We start from the raw sequence: 19828 nt of genomic DNA on the forward strand, positions 1-19828 counted from the left end.
TGATATATAAATGTAAGATAGTCTTGTAGTCTTGTAGTGATAATAATTGAAGGTATTTATAGTCGTGGAGTTTCCGTTGTTTCGTTGCATATTGGTGAAGTATTTTGATAAAACCCACATTCTGGCTCTCCAAGACTCTATTGTGTGATAACATGCCTGTGAGGAGAGTACTGTCAAATGGCGGCAAATGGTGAGAAAGCTGGTAATTCGACGTTCTTACGTGCTTGACAGTCCTCTCTAGCCGATTTCGAAAGAATCGGGAGGCGTGTCTTGACATCTGAATGTCAGTGTGGTAAGACTACTACTTATACTACCCGTAAATCTTTGACATTTCCTCTGCACACGCAGACGCGCCGTTCCTACCAACGCTGTTGTTGTTGTTTGAAAACTATTTATGTGTTCACGTCATGAGTAGAGCAAACCGAACTGGCCCTCGTATCGATCATACAGGCCCGGTCATGTACTAGTATGTGTACTGTATATGTAAAGAAGGACAAGATCGGAAACTATGTTTTACCGATTTTAGAAATAAGGCATTTCTTGGTTAGCTTCACACTGTCTCCTCTCAACCTCGAGGTGTTCAGCGAATTATCCACAGTGTGGAAAGAATCCATCAGCGCGTCAGCATGTAGATTAATGATTTATCTGAACACAGCGCCATTGTCATCTGTCTATTCTATCTATTCTTTCCTATAATAGTACGTGATATTAGCCCCAGGTTGCTACTTCAACTCCTTTCTGTACGTATATTGGACTGGTATCGTAGCCACAGGGGCAGCAAGTATTAAGGCATACACCCATTCATGCCATGTGCAACAAGTCCTTTCTGAACAAGGGCTGTGGTCCATCAGGTATAAAGTTTGGCTCTTACCTTTCAGCTCGCCTACACACGCATCATTCCACACATTTTCCACTTGGTAATGGCACACCAGCCCAGTATTCACGACATGGCAAACCATTTCTAAACAAGGCGTCCATTACAGTTTAATGCACATGCACCATCTAGGAATGATAACTTTTTCAAGACCCATAACTGTGGTGAAGGCAAAATGGCTGCTGCTTTAGCGATTACTGTGAGGTGAATTTGGGTCTCGTGTGTCCTTAACAAATGGAATATGGGATGTTGCGTGTGTGGAAGAGCTGAGAGGCAAGGACCAAAGTCAACACCAGTTTTGAACCGCAGCCGTTATTTAGAAAGGACTCAGCAAACATGGCGTGAATCGATGTATGGTTTACCATAATTGGTTATGGCTATAATACCCCCAGCAGGCTATAAAGAGCGGAGTTGAAGTAGCCAGGGCCTAAACCAGCCCTTCTCAGCGTTCGATTACCGAACGCTGCTGTTCCCTTGAAACAGCCCGAATTCATTATGAGACTCGGAGTGTCTACTTAATCCCTAGGCTTCGGCCAGCCATGCTAGCCATTCCAAATTAGTTTTGGTGAATATAATTTCTATGTGGCGAAAGCTAATTGGCGTCCCTTCGCCACAGTGGCGAAAGCAACGGATGCCTTTCAACTTCAGTTCGGTAGAAAGTTCGTAAATTTACTCAAATTTAATGTTGGATCCAGAATCAAGAAGGAATATTTGACTTCAGTGTGAAAGAACTTGGTTATGAAAAGAACAAAGTTTATAAAGAGCAATTAAAATCGACGATGAATGCCCTGAAGCAGTTGACGAAAATTGGGCCTGCGATAATTCAGTTAGCATTCAGATTATGGGGGCGGGGAATTACTTTCAATTTAATTTCACAAAAAAGAAAAAAAAAATGCCAACCGACAGACCCGACTTCAAAAACAAGGTTTGCTACCTGCAACAAACAACTTTTTAATGATGGCCTGAGGTATTTATGATACAGTGTGATGATCAGATGCACATGTCATCCGGGATGGCAGAGTTCTCCACATACCAGTAAATACAAGCCATCCTTAGACTGAATTTTCAGGGTAGGTGTGCAAGTGGGGTGGAGGTCAACAGTAGGAACTGAGGCCCTTAAAAATATATGAAAATTGAAATATTCAACAATGAGGTGCCCTTGACAGGTGGTTCCACCCCCTGCCCTTCTGAGGCCAGATTAGGCCCTGGTAGCCACCTGGGGCTAATGTGATATATGGGATAGAGTAGAGGGAACAGAATGACCCTGTGTTCAGATAAATCACTAATCTACTGCTGATGCTTTGATGGCTTCTGTCCACATTGTGGATAGTTTCAACAAACTTTGGCTGCATGACAGTCACATGTACATGAGTCTAAAACTAACCCATATATATGAGGAATACTTTATTTCTAAAATCGATAAAAACTTGTTTTCCAACCTTGTCCTTTATATATACAGCACATGCACATAGTCATGACAGTACTAGTATGACTGGGCCTGTGTGCAGACTTCACCTATTACCTTATTGATGCACAACCAAACACTGAATATACACCTAGATTTGACACCTGATCTGAAGTAACTCTCATTTCTTGCAATGCAATTCCTAGGGTTACAGTTAGTCCCAAGATTTCTCTGAGGTTAGATTTGGCAATTTTTGTTTGGCTACGGATGGCCCCAAACCATCGTCAGAGCGCCCTCCACTTGAAAACCTGATGCAGGTACCTGCCTTTGTCAAATATGTCAAGGCTGTCAGTACACCTGTTCGCTTAGGGCATCCTGATGGAATCTCGGACCCACGTGGCCTAGGAAATAACTGATCGACATGGTGCTTGTGATACATTGACAGACAAGAAGATAAGGAACACAAGTGTCTGCAAACTTCAGGTGGTGGATATATATTTAATTTGTAATTGTTTGTCTCAAACACCGTGACAAACTGCAATGGCAACTGCAAATGGAGGGTGCTCTGACGTTGGTTTGGGGTATCCTTGGCCAGACAAAATTTTGCCAAACCTAATGTCAAAGCAGTCTTAGACTAGGTGACAGTGTGAAACAGCCCCAAAAAGCAGAATTATGGTAACATTTCCTGTTTGTTCACACACACATTAAATAGTCTCTAGCATTAATCCACATGTTCTAACCACATGGTTCTATAAATGAACTAACCTGGCCTGATCAGAAATAGTCTTTGGTAATTACACAGGTAATTAGTCTGCTGCAATGTCGATCTGGTTGTCTTACTCAAATGGTCGATGTTGCCACTCAAAATATCATTCAAGGGGGATAATCCCCGGACTTGATCATTCATCTGCCAGCAGTTAGGATGATAAAGGTCATGACCACAAGGTCATCCTCGTAAAAGCCCACCATTGAGCTCATTAAGTGTCTTATTAACTGCCAGGCTAGAAACTTGGAAAATGTTTTCATGAACAAATATGTCATGGACCCTTTTGGTTTCTCTTGGCAACTGTTACAACTGCGTTATTCGAATGAATGTTATCCCACTGCGCAACTTTACGGATTCTCTGCATCCAATAAAATACAGTTTGTGTATTAAGCCTTCCACATAGAATGTCTGTCATACCTTTGAGATTCTCAAAACATTTTTTTTTTTCCCTGCTGCTTGCAGTACTTCTCGGTGGAATAAATATAAAAATGAAATATAAATGGTTAAATATTGCAGTAGATTTTGTTGGGGTTACATTTGAAAACATCTTGCTACTTCTCTAGGTGTTTAAGGTTACACGTTGAGGACGTAGATTTTTGTTACTATCAATGTACATGTACTAAATTTATCAACATCATCCTAAAAATATATATATCCCATAACTTGGACATGGTACAATGCCATACCACCACATGCAGCTTGCACTTTTGTCTACATCATATCAAAAAATTAGTGTAGCATGACGATCATTTTTGAGCTGTGGATACCGGAAGTGAAGTAATAGGGTTCTGTTACCTTGGTTACCTCCACAGGGATAGGAAATAACACTGGCAAAAAAAAATTTCAGTTCTATGCAAAACAGAAAAAAAACTTTTGATATATTTTAATTAGGTGCAAATTAACAGTGCACTAACATAATTAAGTATGCCTCTGATTTTGTTTTAGCATCAACCGTTACAAAAGATGACCAAGCGTGAGCCACTGCGTGGATACAGGAGGAGAATGAAGAATGAGGAGGAGGAGGAGGAGAAATCCTCTTATGAAACCCCTGCGAGAGGAAGAATGAAAGACATTGAGGATCAGGTCAGTTCTACCTATCGGACATGTGCATTATACTTGTTCAGCCTGTTAGAAAGTCAGATCTGTCATTATAAAACAGTTTCAAATTTCTCATTAGGGAACAGTTTTATTATTGGTAATTTAAATCAAGCTGATGACAGAGCAAATTGAATCCTCACAACCTGCCACATGTAATATGGAACAGTATTTAACAGCTGCTTCTTGTAGAAGTTCTGTTTTTGTTATTGAAAATGTATTTTCTGTGGGTAAAATAGAAAGAAATATGATAGGATATTACAGAAGCAGGAGCTGAGGAGCACATCCATGTATGGCTTTGATGAATAAGAAACATAAAACCTGAAAAGTTTATGTGGACTATATGTTGATGGACTGGTAGGTAGTGGCCAAATGAGTGTCACATTGGCCACAGGAGAATACCAGTGGCTTTGTTTCCACATTAGTATGTAACCCACGTGCAGTGTTCTTGTGTCAGCTGATATGAATGTGAAAGTGCAGCAAAAGCACAGAGGGCACTCTATTTCAGTATCACTCTTGTTGCACTTGTTCCAATCCGGAGAAATGGGGAGTAAAAATCTCATTCACAAACGGTGATTTCGTGTTGATTTTTTTTTTTTTTTTTTTTTTTTTTCATTTGAAACTGCGTTCTCATCTTTCATCAACTTGAGAACAGCAATTTAAATACGCCCATTCGTACCACTGCCTTCACAGAGTCTTATGCCAGTGGAGTTGACGGCCTGGGATGTAGATAGCTTTTCAACATGTACACCTCTACTATAAATGTCAGCCACATTTAATCTTCTCTCTTTCAGAAATCAACTGGCTCAAGTCGTTCAGATCGTTTCCGTCGACGCCAGGATGTCAAAGAACAGGATGACAACTACGAACTGGTGTTGAAAGGTGAGTGAAGCATGGCGGCTTGAAATGAAGAGTCATGAAAGAAAAGTGGATTGTGCGAAGAAAGCAACACCAAGCTGCCTTGGTATCATAGATCTCTTGAATAGTTTCACAAATAATTTATGCCTAAGCCATAAGGTATGATATGTGAAATGATGGATTGACAAAGTTTCCATTCAGTGGTTGACATCTTCCTCTTCTGTATGGTACGTGTATTTCTTACCATTATGTTTTGGATACCCTTGTGTAAAATCTTCCAAGCACAAATCACAGGTACATCTATGCTCATCTCTTAAACATCCACTTAACTGTCATGTTGGAAGGGAGACTAATCAGTCATACAGGTAGGATTTAAATAGAAATTAATTGTGTTTCTACGTGTTTGCAGCTAGTGGTATTGATACAGTTGGGATGGATGAAGAGGAGAAAATTGAACTGGCTGTGAGTATCAGGGACTTTCCTGTTGTAACCATGTTTGATGGTGGGGATCCGTGCGAGGATCAATCCTGGTTAATGTGTAGGCATACTCCTCATGAAATGAACACATGTACTTGTAACAACATTATTGGGGCTAAAGTTCAAATTCTTTAAAGGCAGTGTTGAAGAATTGTGATACTTACAGTGAATTTAGTATAAACTTTTACAAAGTAGTTATTTTTTATCATAAATTTAAACTTTGCAGAAAATTCTTGTGCTGTCGAAGTCAGAAGTGGAGCAGACAGGTGACGATATGTGTGTAGAGTGCCCTCTGGCCGGTAGGACCTCCTCTCCAGGAATAGTACTGGAAGTCGCAGGCACCAGCAAAGGGACGCTCAGGAGAAGTCCCACTGGCACCAGGACCCTGAGGAGAAGTCCTGCAATGCCAGCCTCTGACAACTCCAGTGATAGCTCCGTGGTCTGTTTAGATATGCTTGAACAGAAGCCTACAAAGACACCTGACCTGAGACAGATATCTACACAGGACCTGAAAGAACTTGAGGAGGAGGTATTATGATCTGTGTGGATAAGGGCTGGACAATGATGTCATCTTTTTAGGAAATGTATTATTGTTTAAGCTTCTCCATTTTTTTTTTTCAGTCTGTTATGTAAACCATATCATTGAAGTTTTAGGTTTTGAAATGGTATGAAACAAATTGATTTTTAGCTGCATTTCAAATGAAATCTAACTGGATGATTGGTGTCAGTAGTCCAGGTACAGGTGTCAAGATACTTCTGTGTCGGACTTTGAGGATGAAGATGTCAGGAGTCAATCCACCAAGTGCGAAAAACACTGCTGGTAATCAGCAAGTTAAATTTAATCTGTTTCAAATCAAGAGAAATAAACATTAATGCTGGTACACACATGTATGTGCATGTAGCTAATGCGTTATTGATTTGGAAGCCTACACATTCATTACCCCAGTGAATGTAGCAGTGTTAACTTTGTTCTCTTTACCAGTATGATGGAGGAACACAGGCAAGCCCATTGAATGCTTCACTGAGTCAGATATTCTCTCATGATGAGGAAACCCAACCTCCATCCCAAGACCTCTTCAGTAAAGCGGAGGACAGCCGTCAAGGTCACGGCAGCCTGGGCTCAGATCAAGGTCATGGAAGCCAGGCTTCTAGTCATGTTCACTCTAGTCAAGACTCGAGTCAAGGTCAAGTGAGTCAAGGATCCGTTCAAGGTCAAAGATCAGTTCAGGAGTCAAGTCAGGCCCTTAAAGAGGTACACATGCATGTGTGTGTCAAAAATTACATATAATTATGACAAGAAAAATGTGGACGTTACAGCTATATCTAGTTTAGAAGAAAATATATGGATCTGACGTTATCATGTTAACTAATGTTTGTATTTTTTTTACATCTGTGTTCCGTAGATTATTAATTTTGTTATGCTTTTTGGAATGGAGTGATACTCTAGTATGGTAGTTGTTCAAAAGCAACAGTATGAAAGTGGGAAACCTGGGATCAAGCCTGGGTCTGGTCTCACAGAAGATTTCAAAATGGTTTATGTTGGGGCCTGACTTGGCCCTAAACAGTGAAAGGTTAGAGCAAGGAAACAGGATTGATTGGGTGGGTGTCAGTATTATGTGATTGGGTAGGGTGTCATGTCTTGTGTTTTTGGCTAACTTCCGTGGTGGTAGCACTTTGGCGGCATAACTCGCCTTGCCACTAGAAGACACAGTATTTGTACACACACCTAATGACTCCTTGTCGTCATAAAAACTGAAAAATAGAAAAATTCTGAAGTATGATTGTAAAACGCAAGCATACATACATACTAAAGTGACAATATCTGATGACCTGGCTTTGTACAAGCTTTAATATATGTGATCTTTAATATGATTGTTGATGACTGGAATATAGTAAAGCAAAAATTATAATAAATAAAGGAACAAATATAATGATGGAGGGTAGGATTCAAAATAACTGGGCTAATGGTACTGTAAATTTGCGGTGTACATGTAAGAAACTTTTCAGCGTTCTGTATTTCTTAAATTTGAACCCTACAGGGAAAGTTTGCCTATTTTCAGATCCCTGAAGAAATAGAAATAGCAGATTGTCCTACTTTAGCAGAAGACCTGGTAGATGGAGATTTTCCTGTCACATATCATGGAGACGAGAAAAGGACTCGGCAAGTTTTCTGCGAATCACTGAAAGACACAAAATCACATGGGTCCACCTACATTGAGGTAAAAGTTCAAAGCCTGGAAGATGAGGAGTCACCAAGAAGGTTTGTTTGAATTTCTTTCACCTGTCTTACCAGCAATGTAAAAAGTTGGTTTGATGCTCAGAGAAGTTTGTACATCTAGCTTTTGTAATTATTTTATAATTTTTTGTGCAGTTCCCCAAAATGTTACTCGAAATGTGGTGGATACCTTTTGGGAAAGTGTTTTATCTTTACATGTGATATAATTAAGTATTAATGGTTTTTCAAATATTTGAGAACGTGCCTGTGATAGGATTGTAGAGTTAGAATAGTCCAAATTCTGACCAAACAGTATATTGAGGATTATCATTCAACAAATACACTTTTCAGCTTTTCGCCTGTTGAGGAGAGCAGACCCCTGCATGGTGCAGGGCGAAAACGAAAGGCCACACATGTGGTTGATCCAGAACCTAAACAAGGACGTCTGGAGGTGGATACTGAGGAGGTTAGTCAATGTGTCGGTTCCTTTATCTGTTTGTCTTGTCTGTTATAAATATCTGCTTGACACCATGCTAATGATTGTTACGTTTTTGTCACACTTTTCTTTTCAGCCCATCAGTTTCAGTATGGGGACATATCTACTGGATACTGACAAATCCCATCCTCAAGTCTCTAAACCACTGAAGAGGCATTACAGGTATCTTGATAACCAACAAGAAATACAACTTGAATCAGAATATATAATCTGGATTAGAGGTCAAAATTGTTGTAAGTTGGTGGGGGGATGGGGGTAACTGTAACCATGTAGACAGGCTATCTAGTGTCAAGTGCAGCCATACATTGTTGTTAGTTGGTGGGGGGAGGGGGGTAACTGTAACCATGTAGACAGGCTATCTAGTGTCAAGTGCAGCCATACATTGTTGTTAGTTGGTGGGGAGGTAACTGTAACCATGTAGACAGGCTATCTAGTGTCAAGTGCAGCCATACATTGGAAGATCTGCCAGCAATGTGCGAATGGTCTTGGATTCCCCCAGGCTCTAACCGGTTTTCATCCACCATAATGCTGGCCGCCGTCGTATAAGTGAAATATTCTTGATTATGGCATAAAACACCAATCAAATAAATAAATAAATAGTGTCGAGAGAGGACTTAGTGCAGCACATGGTCTGCAGGGAAAATGAGAGTAAATAGCATGTCAGTCTTTAAAAGGTCAGCCAAGATAGAAGCACACTCAAGAAGTCATGATGAGACAATATTGGAGTGGTGGAACAGTTATTTATTTATTTATTTGAGTTTGTGTTTTTTACGCCGTGCTCAAGAATATTTCACCTGTATGATGGCGGACAGCATTATGGTGGAAGGAAACCAGACAGAGCCTGATGGAAACCCACGACCATCCACAGGTTGCTGATAGACCTTCTCGCATGTGAACATTTATTTGTTTTGCTGAGTTTAATCAGTTTAATAATGATTATAGGTGTACTTTATGATCAGTTGTCTAGGAAATCGCTACAATAATTTTTTGTTTTTATTATTTGTTATTTTTATTGTTTATTATTTGTATTTATTTGTTTGATCGGTGTTTCACACCGTACTTAAGAATATTTCAGTTATACAACTGCAGCAAGCATTATAGTGGGAGAAAATCCGGCAGAGCCCATGGGAAACCCACTATCATCTGTAGGTTGCTGGCTTACCAGCTTATTAGTGAACAAGTTAAATTGAATGCTAAATACTTGACTACATTTTTGCACACATGTTGATGTTTTGTTTCTGCTAAATCCACTGCGTTTCCTCCGTGTATAACATTGACTGATTACAATGCACAAACAGTTGAATGAAAAGTAAAAGTAACTAAATACTAATGCATATGTTTCAGGAGACAGCGCCGTACAGTAAGTATATGACATATATTTGTTATATTATCTTTGCAGTTATATGTGAAAAGATAAAGTAGCTGATAGGTGAAAAGACTACTGAGATTCGTGCCGTGGGCTGTATTCAAATTAATAATTCATTAACTGTGTCCACACCGACAAACGATATTGGCCAGATGAGCAATGTTTGACATTATTTCTTAACACATTTAGGGAACATTCCTGATTGCGGGACATGAATGATAACAAAACTGTTAAAAAAACAAATGAACGTTATAAAAACGTCTAATGCTTTTGTCTGCTGTGCCAAGATACTGTAATTTGCTTGAATCATCATATTGTTACCACCCTGAAGTAACAGAGATGTTTGGCCACTAAGATTTAGGATTTTCAGGCTGTGGGCGAGGCCGCATGGCCTAGAGGTTAGCATGCTAGCCCAGCGGGATGATCTCACCAGTACAAATGGTCGTCAGTTTCCTCCCACCATAATGTTGGCCATCGTTCAAGTGGAATATTCTTGATTAAGGCATAAAACTCCAGTCAAATAAATAAATGAATAAAGTTATTGGTGCTCAGTCTTAAGAGGCTGGGCAAAGCAAGGGTTGCATGTTGCCAGCATGTCGTGACTGCAAAAGGTGTCTTGTCATGTCTTGGAAATGTACACACATTGGGACAGGCTTGCCACAAGGACATGATGTTGTGTTGAAATGATGTGCAAAGTGACATACTCCAAGCAAACAAACATACATCATAACTGTTAGTAGAAAAAAATATAACAGACTGTTGTTGGAACAGTTTCAAAGTGCTTTTTCAGCTAATACATACTTTTCTCATAAGTGATTGTTTACCTTGTATGGTGAGGTCTTTTGATGTTGATATTACTAAGCTGATAATTAGCAAAGTTTGATGCTGTATTAACAAATAGGTAAACTGTATTATATATTCTGTATTCTGTCTTTCGTCATTGCAGTTGAAGGAGAAGAAGTACTTCAGCACCTCCAGTGCCAGTGTTGACTGCAACCATTACACAGACGTGATATTCCAATTGTTCGAGGCATACAGGATGAAGTTACGAGATGCTCAATTTGGGAGACTAACACGTGTACCCTGGGGAGAACCAGTTAGAGTTGGGCGACACATGTCCAGAACTATTGATCTAAAAAAGAGAGGTCGAGACTCTTGCTATTTTGAAAGGCTTGATCCTGAAGAGGATGCTTTAGAAGAATTTGCAGCAAGAAAAGCCAGAGAGCTTGCTGAATCTCCAACCGACACTCCAACAATGGGCTCAAAAGTAAGTGTGTTTGAGGATGGGGCCGACAAAGATCCAGATTTCACTCCTATGTTAGACTTGGAAAATGATGATGATGATTTTGTCAGCATTAAGAAGGTGTCCCGCACCAAGAAAAGGAAAAGCCCTGATTCAAGCCCTGAGGTTGAAGAGTTACCAGATGTTGAAGATTGGTTGTGTTCTAGGGGAGGTAACTCTGGAAGATATAGGTCATTGGGTACCAGGGGTAAAGTTAGAGGCAAAGCAGTCAAAAGGCCACAACTTGACTTTGTGCAGGACAAATCTGTTGAAAATCAGTTTGATCGGGAATTGGCCGGAAAAAGAACGAGTCTGTCAGTTAAAGCACCTAGTAAGACATACAGTAAGAGGTCAAAAGCTTACATTAGGCTTGTACGTAGTGACTCGCCAGTGTTCATGGTTGGTGATGATGAAGTGTCGAGCTCAGATGGGGAAGATGAGAGTTCTACTAAAGGTGCTTGTCCTACCCAAAGTGCGGAGAAACGTTCAGTCCGCAAAACTTTCACGTTCAAGTCTAGTGCTTCCGGCAAGGTGGAAGTGTCAACAGAAATTGATGTTTTATCAGGAGATGGAGATGTTGAAGAAGTCAAAGGTCATGAATGGTCAAGTCATAAACCAAAATTGCTGTCTCAAGAAAGATCGCCAACATTTTCACGTTCGAGAACTGGGAATAGACCTAGCCTTGCCATGATGCAGGAGAAAAGTGTGGAATGCTCTGAACTCCAGTCAAAGAAAGATGAGATTTGTTGTATAGAGGAAATTCCCAGTACGTTACCTGAACGGGATGAGGATACTTCAAGAGCTGGAGATAAGACGAGAACTGGTACAGATAGTGACACAGAGATTTGGGACTGTGGGCGTTTCTCTAGCAGAGATAACAAGGGAAGAGGCAGTCAGATGGAGAGTAAAACTAATACTAAGGATGATAACATTGATAATAAGAAATTTGGAACTGGAAAAAAATCAACTGCGGCAAGATGTTTGAAACTAGCAAGTGGTAATAAGAATACCCAACAAAGTAAACAGGATTTGACCATTTTGGATTTGGCAAAGGCAACATCCATATTAGGACCATCCACATTGGAAACAGAGATTGGAAAATTAGATGAGGACAATTTCAATATTCCATCATCTGCTGTTTTCCAATCTCGGAAGAAAAGGCACTCTTCAAATTTGTTCTCTGAAAGTGACGAGAGTTTCAACCTGGGTGTGAGTCCTGTGAAAGCTTTCCCAGTAATATTTGAGGGCACCTCTTCAGACAATTCTCCATCAAGCAGTGGACATGATGCATTGACTCCATCACCTACGTTTGGATCTAAATCAACACTTTTGGCTGCAGAAGATCAGCAAAGTGTAAAAATAATCAACCCAATCTTCCCTGATGATAATGATGATGATGACGATGTGTACAATGCCACTACAGAAGAGGACATCTCTACTGACAAGGAAACCCGACCAATTTCAGATGTGCAGGATGTGCCACAAAAACATGATGAACACCAGTGTTCAGCCGTGGTAGAACAAGATGGGGGTCAAGGTGATGGAAAGCCAGCAGCAGAGGTTGACAACATCAACCAGGACAAACCTGTAAGTGCTCTGTCTCATTGCCCTGTAGCAGCTTTAGCTCAGAGATCAGATTAGATCAACAGTGAGGAAATGTTCAAATAATATACATGTATACTCATTTACTGTACTGTTGTCTGGTTGATGGCATCCTAATGTGGCTAGGCTGCGATGGTGGTCTGGAGGTAACAGGGACTATCAAGCATACAGAATGTCAGGGGTTCAATTCTAAATAAGTTCATAACAAAAGAGTCTGCTGGGAAATGTCACTTCACACAGTGTGTGACCCTCTCGCTACTATTCTACTTGTAGGTATAGGCAAGGTGTCTGGTTTGATGTGAGTCTGGTCTGGTCTAGTCTGATGTATTAGTAGGAATGGTGTCTGGTCTGATGTATGAGTCTGGTTTGATGTATGTCTGATCTGATGTATGAGCCTGGTCTGATGTATGAGTCTGGTCTGATGTATGAGTCTGATCTGATGTATGAGTCTGGTCTGGTCTGATGTATGAGTAGTAATGGTGCTTGGTCTGATGTATGAGTAGCTAGAATGTCTGGTCTGATGTATGAGTCTGGTCTGATGTATGAGTCCAATCTAATGTATGAGTCTGGTGTGGTCTGATGTATGAGTAGTAATGGTGCCTGGTCTGATGTATGAGTAGCTAGAATGTCTGGTCTGATGTATGAGTCTGATCTGATGTATGAGTCTGGTATGGTCTGATGTATGAGTAGTAATGGTGCTTGGTCTGATGTATGAGTAGCTAGAATGTCTGGTCTGATGTATGAGTCTGGTCTGATGTATGAGTCCAATCTAATGTATGAGTCTGGTGTGGTCTGATGTATGAGTAGTAATGGTGCCTGGTCTGATGTATGAGTAGCTAGAATGTCTGGTCTGATGTATGAGTCTGATCTGATGTATGAGTCTGGTCTGGTCTGATGTATGAGTAGTAATGGTGCTTGGTCTGATGTATGAGTAGCTAGAATGTCTGGTCTGATGTATGAGTCTGGTCTGATGTATGAGTCCAATCTAATGTATGAGTCTGGTCTGGTCTGATGTATGAGTAGTAATGGTGCCTGGTCTGATGTATGAGTAGCTAGAATGTCTGGTCTGATGTATGAGCCTGGTCTGATGTATGAGTCTGATCTGATGTATGAGTCTGGTATGGTCTGATGTATGAGTAGTAATGGTGCTTGGTCTGATGTATGAGTAGCTAGAATGTCTGGTCTGATATATGAGTCTGGTCTGATGTATGAGTCCAATCTAATGAATGAGTCTGGTTTGGTCTGATGTATGAGTAGTAATGGTGCCTGGTCTGATGTATGAGTAGCTAGAATGTCTGGTCTGATGTTTGAGTATGATGTGGTCTGATATATGAGTAGCTCGGGTGTCTGGTCTGGTAAATGAGTCTGGTCTGGTCTGATATATGAGTAGCTAGTGGGTCTGGTCTGATGTATGAATCTGGTATAGTTTGGTGTATGAGTCTGGTGTGGTCTGATGTATGAGTAGACCTGGTGCCTGGTCAGATGTATGAGTGTGGTGTGGTCTGATGTGCGAGTAGCTAGTGGGTCTGGTCTGATGTATGAGTCTGGTGTGGTTTGATGTATGAGTCTGGTGTGGTCTGATGTACGAGTAGACATAGTGCTTGGTCTGATGTATGAGTAGCTAGTGGGTCTGATCTGATGTATGAGTCTGGTGTGGTCTGATGTATGAGTAGGTAAAGTGTCTGGTTTGATGTATGATTCTGGTCTGGTCTGATCTGATGTATGAGTAGACATGGTGTCTGGTCTGATGTATGAGTAACTAGAATGTCTGATCTGATGTATGAGTAGACATGGTGTCTGGTCTGATGTACATGAGTCGCTGGGGTGTCTGGTCTGATGAATGAGTATGGTGTGGTCTGATCTGATGTATGAGTAGGCGTGGTGTCTGGTCTGATGTACATGAGTAGCTAGAATGTCTGATCTGATGTATGAGTAGACATGGTGTCTGGTCTGATGTACATGAGTAGCTAGAGTGTTTGGTCTGATGTACAATAGTCGCTGGGGTGTCTGGTCTGATGAATGAGTATGGTGTGGCCTGATCTGATGTATGAGTAGGCGTGGTGTCTGGTCTGATGTACATGAGTAGCTAGAGTGTTTGGTCTGAAGAATGAGCCTGGTCTGGTCAGGTCTGATCTGGTGTATGGGAAGGGCGTGGTGTCTGATCTGATGTATGAGTAGGCATGGTGTCTAGTCTGATGTATGAGTCTGGTCTGGTCTGGTCTGATCTGTTCTGATGTATGAGTAGGCATGGTGTCTGGCTGATCTATGAGTGTGTAGAGGGTCTGGTCTGAGGTATGAGTAGGCATGGTCTCTGGTCTAATGTATGTTAAGCTAGAGTGTCTGGTTTGATATATGAGTGGAAAGGGGTCTGGTCTGATGTAGGAGTAGACAGGGTGTCTGGTTTGATGTATGAGTAGGTATAGTGTCTGGTCTGATGTATATAGCAGCTAGAGTGTCTGGCCTGATGAATGAGTCTGGTCTGGTCTGATCTGGTCTGATGTTTGAGTAGGTATGATGTCTGGTCTAATGTATGTGAAGCTAGAGTGCCTGGTCTGATGTATGAGTAGACCAGGTGTCTGGTCAGAAGTATGAGTAGGCATAGTGTCTGGTTTGATGTATGAGTAGGCATAGTGTCTGGTCTGATGTATATAGCAGCTAGAGTGTCTGGCCTGATGAATGAGTCTGGTCTGGTCTGATCTGGTCTGATGTTTGAGTAGGTATGATGTCTGGTCTGGTGTATGAGAAGCTAGAGTGCCTGGTTAGATATACGAGTAGGAATGGTGCCTGGTCTGATGTATGAGTAGACCAGGTGTCTGGTCAGAAGTATGAGTAGGCATAGTGTCTGGTTTGATGTATGAATAGGCATAGTGTCTGGTCTGATGTATATAGCAGCTAGAGTGTCTGGCCTGATGAATGAGTCTGGTCTGGTCTGATCTGGTCTGATGTTTGAGTAGGTATGATGTCTGGTCTGGTGTATGAGAAGCTAGAGTGCCTGGTTAGATATACGAGTAGGAATGGTGCCTGGTCTGATGTATGAGTGGTCTGATGTATGAGTAGACCAGGTGTCTGGTCAGAAGTATGAGTAGGCATAGTGTCTGGTCTGATGTATGAGAAGCTAGAGTGTCTAGTCTGATGTATGAGTAGCTAGAGTGTCTGATCTGAGGTGTGATTATTCAGGGTGTTTGGTCTGATGCCTCAGTGAGGAAGCACTGTAAACTGGATGCACTTGGGCATATTGCGTCATAACACTGAACTATGTGGAAGGTGGGAAAATGTTGATGCAAACAAGTTGAGCCCAGAGTCAGTGTGTCTTCTTTTAGTTTAAATATACCCTGGTGAGGGCGCACATTGAACTTGAAGTCGCTGTGAGTTATGTGTAGGTTAGAGAAGGATATTATTTCCAAATTCCAAAACAACTTGTTCATGTGTGTGTCATGTTAACCTATACGTGTGTTAAGCTACATGTAAAGATGTATTGTTTGCTGCTGACCACATTACTTGACTTAGAGATAAACCTGTAGCCAGATGAATTAAAATCGTGATGATGTTTAAATGTAGACATGTGTGAAGTACTCACATTTAGAAAGCACATTTCTTTTTCGTTTTCGAAATTAGGAATTCAGCCAGACACTGTTTCAAAGAATTAAATGAATCATTAGATTGCTTGACTGATTTAAACTGAATATTTGTTGACTTGTAGACTGATGGTATGGCTTGTCCCCTGTGTGCTGTGACCTTCAGTATGGAGAATATTGAGGCTCATGCCTCAGCCTGTAACGGAGTACCACCAGGTAAGGCTTCTCACCTATACATAGGACGGTGCTTGTGTCATAGGCTGATGGTATGACTTGTCCCCTGTGTGCTGTGACCTTCAGTATGGAGAATATTGAGGCTCATGCCTCAGCCTGTAACGGAGTACCACCAGGTAAGGCTTCTCACCTATACATAGGACGGTGCTTGTGTCATAGGCTGATGGTATGACTTGTCCTCTGTGTGCTGTGACCTTGAGTATGGAGAGTATTGAGGCTCATGCCTCAGCCTGTAATGGATTACCACCAGGTAAGGCTTCTCACCTATACATAGGACGGTGCTTGTGTCATAGGCTGATGGTATGACTTGTCCCCTGTGTGCTGTGACCTTCAGTATGGAGAGTATTGAGGCTCATGCCTCAGCCTGTAACGGGGTACCACCAGGTAAGGCTTCTCACCTATACATAGGACGGTGCTTGTGTCATAGGCTGATGGTATGACTTGTCCCCTGTGTGCTGTGGCCTTCAGAATGGAGAGTATTGAGGCTCATGCCTCAGCCTGTAACGGGGTACCACCAGGTAAGGCTTCTCACCTATACATAGGACGGTGCTTGTGTCATAGGCTGATGGTATGACTTGTCCCCTGTGTGCTGTGACCTTCAGTATGGAGAATATTGAGGCTCATGCCTCAGCCTGTAACGGGGTACCACCAGGTAAGGCTTCTCACCTATACATAGGACGGTGCTTGTGTCATAGGCTGATGACTTGTCCTCTATGTGCTGTGACCTTCAGTATGGAGAATATTGAGGCTCATGCCTCAGTCTGTAACAGATTACCACCAGGTAAGGCTTCTCACCTATACATAGGACAGTGCTTGTGTCATAGGCTGGTGGTATGACTTGTCCTCTGTGTGCTGTGACCTTGAGTATGGAGAGTATTGAGGCTCATGCCTCAGCCTGTAACGGAGTACCACCAGGTAAGGCTTCTCACCTATACATAGGACGGTGCTTGTGTCATAGGCTGATGGTATGACTTGTCCCCTGTGTGCTGTGACCTTCAGCATGGAGAATATTGAGGCTCATGCCTCAGCCTGTAACGGAGTACCACCAGGTAAGGCTTCTCACCTATACATAGGACGGTGCTTGTGTCATAGGCTGGTGGTATGACTTGTCCTCTGTGTGCTGTGACCTTTAGTATGGGGAATATGGAGGCTCATGCCTCAGTCTGTAACAGATTACCACCAGGTAAGGCTTCTCACCTATACATAGGACGGTGCTTGTGTCATAGGCTGGTGGTATGACTTGTCCCCTGTGTGCTGTGACCTTGAGTATGGGGAATATTGAGGCTCATGCCTCAGCCTGTAATGGATTACCACCAGGTAAGGCTTCTAACCTATACATAGGACGGTGCTTGTGTCATAGGCTGGTGGTATGACTTGTCCCCTGTGTGCTGTGACCTTGAGTATGGGGAATATTGAGGCTCATGCCTCAGCCTGTAACGGATTACCACCAGGTAAGGCTTCTAACCTATACATAGGACGGTGCTTGTGTCATAGGCTGGTGGTATGACTTGTCCCCTGTGTGCTGTGACCTTGAGTATGGGGAATATTGAGGCTCATGCCTCAGCCTGTAACGGATTACCACCAGGTAAGGCTTCTAACCTATACATAGGACGGTGCTTGTGTCATAGGCTGGTGGTATGACTTGTCCACTGTGTGCTGTGACCTTGAGTATGGGGAATATTGAGGCTCATGCCTCAGTTTGTAACAGAGCACCACCAGGTAAGGCTCCTCACTTGTGCATACGACAACGCTTTTGTTGCAAACTGAGGGTATGGCTTGTCCCCTGTGAGCTGTGACCTTCAGTATGGAGAGTATTGAGGCTCGAGGCTCATGCTTCAGTCTGTAAAAGAGTACCACCAGATAAGGCTTCTCATCCATACATAGGACGGTGCTTGTGTCATAGGCTGATGGTATGGCTTGTCCCCTGTGAGCTGTGACCTTCAGTATGGAGAGTATTGAGGCTCGAGGCTCATGCTTCAGTCTGTAAAAGAGTACCACCAGATAAGGCTTCTCATCCATACATAGGACGGTGCTTGTGTCATAGGCTGATGGTATGTCTTATCCCCTGTGAGCTGTAACCTTCAGGGTTGATGGAAGTGGCCCACTATATTACACATTTTACAGCAATTCATGGATTTACATAATTGAAATCTGAAAGTGTTGAAACCCCCCAAAGGTGTGTCTGACAAGAGGACTACCTAAGTTTACTCTAAGTGTTCACACAGGGGCTTGTCTGTAGTGTGTTGGAGGAGAGCTGACTCTGATCTGTTTTTCATACAGGGTGTCCAGGACACATGAGGTGCTGGTTCAAATCCGGCCTGGGACAGGGAATTTTTAGATACAACAGCTTGAACTGCTGTGTATATTGCAATATATAGTGTTCGTATTTGTATGTCGCAGGTGGGAAACTTTGTAAGTAACTTTTCAAGGATTGGTGGTTTTGCACTGGTTTTCCCCACCCATAAGTCAAAGAATGGTGGTTTTGCACTGCTTTTCCTCACCCATAAGTCAAGAATTGGCGGTTTTGCACTGCTTTTCCCCACCCATAAGTCAAGGATTGGTGGTCTGCACTGCTTTTCCCCACCCATAAGTCAAGGATTGGTGGTTTTACACTGGTTTTCCCCACCCATAAGATGGAACCGCCATAAACTTGTATGGTGGGGAAGCCTCCATGCCCGACGGGGTTAGCACGCCTGTGCGGCGCAATGACCCAAGAGCCTCTCACCAATGTGGTTGCTGTGAGTTTAAGTCCACTCATACTGGCTTCCTCTCCACCCATTGGAAGGTCTGTCAGCAATCTGCAGATGGCCTGGTGTTTCACCCGGGCTCTGCCCGGTTTCCTGCCACCATAATGCTGGCCACTGTTAGTGAGTACCGATACGGCATAAAACACCAATCAAATGAACAAAATTGTATGGCTATAGTTTAAACAACAGGTATATAAATAAATAAAGTACTGGTATGGTATGTTTGAAAATCCCAGGTCATTCTACCTAAATCCAGTATATGTAACCTGCCCTGAGCAAGATCAGGACATTACTCTGGTGGCACAGTGTTAGAGACTTGGCACATTATTAAACACTGAGACAGTTGTGTTTATTTCGTACTAGGTGATCAGGGTGAGGGTGGAGAAGAGAGAGCTGAGGACTGGAGGTTTGCGCTAGGCCAACAGGATAACACTGGGGATGGGTAAGACACTGTATGGGGGTTTCAGGTGGCTGTCTCATGACTCTCTGGGGAAAGGTATATGTACATGGCTAAAAGGCTTAAAGTGAAATCCTAAAATCAGGCTGCATTTGGTTCAGTAGCTTATGTGAATAGTACACTGTTTGCATTAAAATAGGCATGGTGTAAAACAGTTATATGAGAAGATCTTTGTGAGGTGTACATGTAAGCCTGTGCTGGGCTACATGTGAAGACTGAGACAAGACAAGATAGGTTTCTTATGGATAACAACTTCTTGTTTATGAAACGACGTTTCGATGCCGATGCTAGCATCATTTTCAAGCATCAGTACTAGCATCAGTAAAAAAGCAGAGTTTATATATGTACAGCCTGAGATACAAGTGTCAAAGAGAGATAA

At 42.1% G+C, this 19828-nt stretch overlaps 1 protein-coding gene across 1 annotated transcript; it reads left to right on the forward strand.

The window, feature by feature from the left end:
* The first annotated feature begins 162 nt into the window (after positions 1 to 162).
* On the forward strand, positions 163 to 19434 carry LOC135475132 (uncharacterized). Its single transcript, XM_064754893.1, has 13 exons — positions 163 to 292; positions 3991 to 4128; positions 4935 to 5022; positions 5408 to 5460; positions 5702 to 6004; positions 6458 to 6727; positions 7536 to 7735; positions 8042 to 8156; positions 8263 to 8348; positions 9531 to 9546; positions 10499 to 12421; positions 16137 to 16361; positions 19356 to 19434. Exons 2-12 carry the CDS (start codon positions 4009 to 4011, stop codon positions 16281 to 16283), a joined length of 3321 nt encoding a protein of 1106 aa, XP_064610963.1. The 5' UTR covers positions 163 to 292; positions 3991 to 4008; the 3' UTR covers positions 16284 to 16361; positions 19356 to 19434.
* Positions 19435 to 19828: the final 394 nt, after the last annotated feature.

This window comes from Liolophura sinensis, chromosome 9 (genome assembly GCF_032854445.1).
Source record: "Liolophura sinensis isolate JHLJ2023 chromosome 9, CUHK_Ljap_v2, whole genome shotgun sequence".
NCBI lineage: Eukaryota > Metazoa > Mollusca > Polyplacophora > Chitonida > Chitonidae > Liolophura > Liolophura sinensis.

Coding starts and splice junctions, on each gene's coding strand:
- LOC135475132 (XM_064754893.1), top strand. CDS start 4,009: ATGACCAAGCGTGAGCCACTGCGTGGATACAGGAGGAGAATGAAGAAT. Junction 5,461..5,701: donor AGGAGAAAATTGAACTGGCT/GTGAGTATCAGG, acceptor TAAACTTTGCAG/AAAATTCTTGTGCTGTCGAA. Junction 8,157..8,262: donor TGGAGGTGGATACTGAGGAG/GTTAGTCAATGT, acceptor TTTTCTTTTCAG/CCCATCAGTTTCAGTATGGG.